Source organism: Papaver somniferum, unplaced genomic scaffold, assembly GCF_003573695.1.
Source record: "Papaver somniferum cultivar HN1 unplaced genomic scaffold, ASM357369v1 unplaced-scaffold_54, whole genome shotgun sequence".
Classification (NCBI taxonomy): Eukaryota; Viridiplantae; Streptophyta; class Magnoliopsida; order Ranunculales; family Papaveraceae; genus Papaver; species Papaver somniferum.
In genome coordinates this window covers 17,231-21,474 of record NW_020648082.1, presented here as the reverse complement: position 1 = coordinate 21,474, position 4,244 = coordinate 17,231, and the positions used below count along the sequence as shown (strand labels likewise).

The following is a 4,244-nucleotide window of genomic DNA, read 5'->3' as shown; positions in this document are numbered from 1 at the left end:
ATGTTCCAACTCAAATCTTGTGTACCAGAACATTAGGAAAAGGTTACCGAATGATGCTTCAGAAATCATCTTCAGCTGCAACTCACTCAACTCAAGGTTTTCAGTGGACTTCGCAATAGACTTCTTAGTGGTCCTAATAGTCTTCGCAAGCCCCCACAAGCCCCTGAAACCGCCACCGTATAAACTTCGTGGTTTTCCATATCCTTTCTTACGCTTATTAGCACCTACACAATAACAAGAACCAAAAACTATTACAGTACATATCAATATGGTATATCAAATATGTAGTTACATCATCAATATGTAGTTGTAATATATATTAAGTCTTGAAACTACATATTATTAACAGTACATACGAGAATATAAGTATCTACCTCTACATATTTATATGTAATATGTTATCAGAGTATAAGTATTTACCTCTACATATTGATATATAATAGTAGATACCACTACATATTATTTTAACTACATATCGATTTGTAATAGTATGTATGACATATGTATCTGCTTTGATACAGTAAAAATGTAAAAACACTTAATACCAAAAACAAGCACAACAATGCATCATTACATACTCGTAAACATATGTTATTAAGGATACATATTATTCATACGCTTTATTCTATATGTAGTTGTACTACATACCTTCTACATTTGCTTTCCCTTCTTTTGTTTTTGGTGAAGGAGTAGCAGCTCTCAAGGCAACTGCTTTCTTCCCCTTCTCTTCCCCTACACCATATCAAATATGTAGTTAATGTATCTACCATGAACATGAAACAACTACATATCAAATACCACAACATACTGGTAATTTTATAACTACATACTGATAACTACATATGAACCACAATTTACGGGGGTCGAGGGGGCAGCCCCCCCTCGTTATTAAGAATTATCTTCAGTTTTAACATTACAAACCTTCTTTCAGGAGCGCTTTTGCTTTCCCCCTTTTTGCTTTTCCCTTTCCTTTTTGAGAAGGAGTAGCAGCTTTAAGGACAAGTGCTTTGTTCCCCTTTGCTGGTGGTGAAGGAGTAGCAGCCTTTGTCGCTGTTTTTCCTTTTGCTTTAGTAGTTGCCGCTGCTGTTTTTCTTTTGCTATTTGCTTCAGGAGCAGCAACTGCTTTCTTTCCTTTGGTTTTTGCTGTTTTTGTAAACCAAAAGTTTTGTACACATTACATATTACAGGCAGATAATAATATGTAGCACACATATCAATTTGAGATGCTATCATTACATATCAATAACTACAAATTGCAGACAACATATTGATATGTAGTACAGATATAAAACATATGAATCACACATTGCATGTCAATATGTTGTGTCAAATTACATTCACAACATATGAAAAACATGTAAAACATATGACTCACAGAGATGTTGTGTTTCTATTGAACAAAAAACATATGAATCACAAATTGCATGTCAATATGTTGTCTCAAATTACATATACAACATATGAAAACATGTATACCAGACACTACATACAAATATCTAGTGATTCCATTGAGCATAGAAACACACACTGCATGTCAATATGTAAGAGTAAATTACATATACAACAGTTGAAAACATGTAAAACAAACACTACATACAGAGATGTAGTGATTCTATTGAGCATATGTAGGATATTAGTTGAACATCACTACATATCAACAGTTTTTCATCAGCACTACATATTGATATGTATTTGCATGTCAATATGAAATTCAACAACAGTTTTCTAAGTATTGCATGTCAATATGAAGTACAAAATTAGGCTTTACTTTCTTCTGATTTTTGCTTACCTTCTACCTGAGGAACATTTGTTCGTGACGGAGTACCAACTTTACTCATACTCCTTGTTGTCGGAGATTTAGCATCAGGGAGGATTGTGTTGGTGAATCGTCAACAATTTTTCTTCTTCTTTTTACCTGGGTTTCTTCGACAATTTCTTCTGTAATTGTCCGCTTGATAGTTCTAACCATTTTTTCTCTTCAATTGAATGAATAAAAATTAGGTTAGGAACTGATGATTTATGTAATTGATTAGGTCAGGAACTAATGATTTTTCTGTAATTAATGATTTCCGAAATCGTTTTTCAGATGAGTTTGATTGAGAAGAAAGAAGAGATAGAAGCGATTGGTAAAGAAGAAATTGAAGGAGAGGTTCTGTAACTGAAGAAACAAGAGAGAGAGAATCGAAAATGAAACTGAAAATTACTTTTAACGTGTCTATGGGTAGATAGGTAAAGAAGAAGAACGAGATATGCATCCACATGTGAGTGGTGAGGATAGACAAGTAATTTTGACTATTCAAAAGCTTTTTGGACCTCCGATTAATTACCTTTTGGCGCTGGACTACCGGCTAAACGTAGTCGAGTATTCAACGAGTCGGATCCGGTTTCGGATCTAGTGGTATCTGGGTGGAACCGGACTCATTGGCAATCCTAATCGAAGCCCTCGTTCAAAAGAACCAGAAACTTCTACCATCTAGTTACTTAGAGGGCGGCTCAGAACAACCACTGCTCTATCTCCTTTTGAAAAAAGAGGTTCCAAAACCGAAACCCTAATAAAATATCTTGCTCTGAAATCATCTTGTATTGTTGATGGCTACTTGGATTCTCCTGAGATCAGCTAGATCTGCTGTTAAATCTGCTAATATAGCTTCCAGATGCGTAAGTTTTTGTTTAATTGACCTCTAAGTTGTTCTATCACTTTTAATTTTCCAATTTTTGTTGAAAATGTTGATTTTGGCTCTGTGATTTTGTAACTCTTTTGGTGATGTATGTTTACGCATTTTCTTTTCGGATTTTTCTTAGATGTAGAAATAATCATGACTTTGTTTGATTTAGGGATTTTAGATCCAATGATTTGATAGCTTTGTTATGCTAAAATGGAGGTTTTGTTGGGAATAGATTGTCAGATGCAAGGCATGACAGAGGTTTTTCATAATCGGTAAATATATGACAGATTGATCATGTTTTTTTGTTATGCCAATATTATTAATATCTTATTTTCCTTATTATATTTTAGTTTTATGATGCTGTTTATTGTCGTTTTGAGATGCTAATTTTCAGTGAAAAATGGAGATGTTGGGTTGTTATGGTCTGATTTGGGGTTGAAAGTTGTAGGTGTTTGATGTTGGTTTGTCAAGTTCAATTGGAATAGATTTTCCTTTCTAATATTGCTAGATGCAACTGTTCTCGTTTGATTTAGGGTCGAATGTTGTAGGCATTTGTTTGATGTTGGTTAGTGAACTTCCATTGGATGGATTTGCCTTTCTGATATCGTCAGATGCAATAGTAATTCCCTTTCACTTTGCAGCTGCCTGCAACTGGTGCAAAGGCTTGGACTGCTGCTATACCATTGAGTTGGAGATTGGGGAGTGTGGCCACAATATTCAGGTTTGTGTTTGGTTTGTATTGCGACGAATTATTAGTACCTTGTTTGTTGTCTCATTACTAAATGTTATGTTCATGTGCAGCTCAGTATACCGTGGTAGTAATCAAAAATTGGCACTGAAAATTGCAAGGGAACGTGAAGCTGTGAAGGTAACTGATGATATCATCAATTCTGAGGATAAGCTCCTTGCTCTGTTTTTGAGGTGGTTATCAATTAATGAACACCATTTCGATGTGGATGATAGAAAAGCTTTCAAAGAGAGATTTGAAATCTTCAAGGAATCTGCTCGGTATGTCCATAAACATAACCAAACCAAGTCTTCCTACATTCTTGTATTAACCTATTTTTCAGATTTGACTCCGTATGAGTGTGCACACTTGTCGTATGAGGTCTATCCAAAGAAAGAGGTCAAGAAAGAGGTCTATATCTAAATATTTAAGAAAGCTAAGTCTTCGGAATCTAGTTCTATTATAGATTTATAATGCTGTTTCACGGATGCTAGTGGTAGTTGTGATGGGGGTGCTGCTGACTTCAAATGGAACTATGGGTTGAAACTTTATTGTATCTTGTTTAATTAGCTCTAAATTGTATTTGGTTTGAGACCTTTCTAGAAAAAGTATTTTGTGCAAATTATAAACAAAAGCAGAAATGAGTTCTCCCACAGGTTTAGTAGCATTATCTGTTTGGGTGGCAAACAAAAATTCAGGGCAAGTAGAAACTAGTTTCCAAATTGCTGTCTGCGTAGATTATCTCGATTCTTAAGAATTGGTGGAAGGTCTAGTAGTGATGAAATTTATACCGCAGTCTCACTAAGCTAAAGTTTCTAAGAACTTGCAGCTGCCACCAGGAATATTTTCCC

The 4,244-nt window shown here is 35.0% G+C and overlaps 1 protein-coding gene across 1 annotated transcript; it reads left to right on the top strand.

Moving 5' to 3' along the window:
* The first annotated feature begins 2,492 nt into the window (after positions 1 to 2,492).
* Positions 2,493 to 4,042, top strand: LOC113343136 (thiol protease SEN102-like). Its single transcript, XM_026587434.1, has 3 exons — positions 2,493 to 2,658; positions 3,308 to 3,387; positions 3,468 to 4,042. The coding sequence occupies exons 1-3, from the start codon at positions 2,590 to 2,592 to the stop codon at positions 3,814 to 3,816; spliced, it is 498 nt and encodes a 165-aa protein (XP_026443219.1). The 5' UTR covers positions 2,493 to 2,589; the 3' UTR covers positions 3,817 to 4,042.
* The last annotated feature ends 202 nt before the right edge of the window (positions 4,043 to 4,244 follow it).

Coding starts and splice junctions, on each gene's coding strand:
- LOC113343136 (XM_026587434.1), top strand. CDS start 2,590: ATGGCTACTTGGATTCTCCTGAGATCAGCTAGATCTGCTGTTAAATCT. Junction 2,659..3,307: donor CTAATATAGCTTCCAGATGC/GTAAGTTTTTGT, acceptor TTCACTTTGCAG/CTGCCTGCAACTGGTGCAAA. Junction 3,388..3,467: donor AGTGTGGCCACAATATTCAG/GTTTGTGTTTGG, acceptor GTTCATGTGCAG/CTCAGTATACCGTGGTAGTA.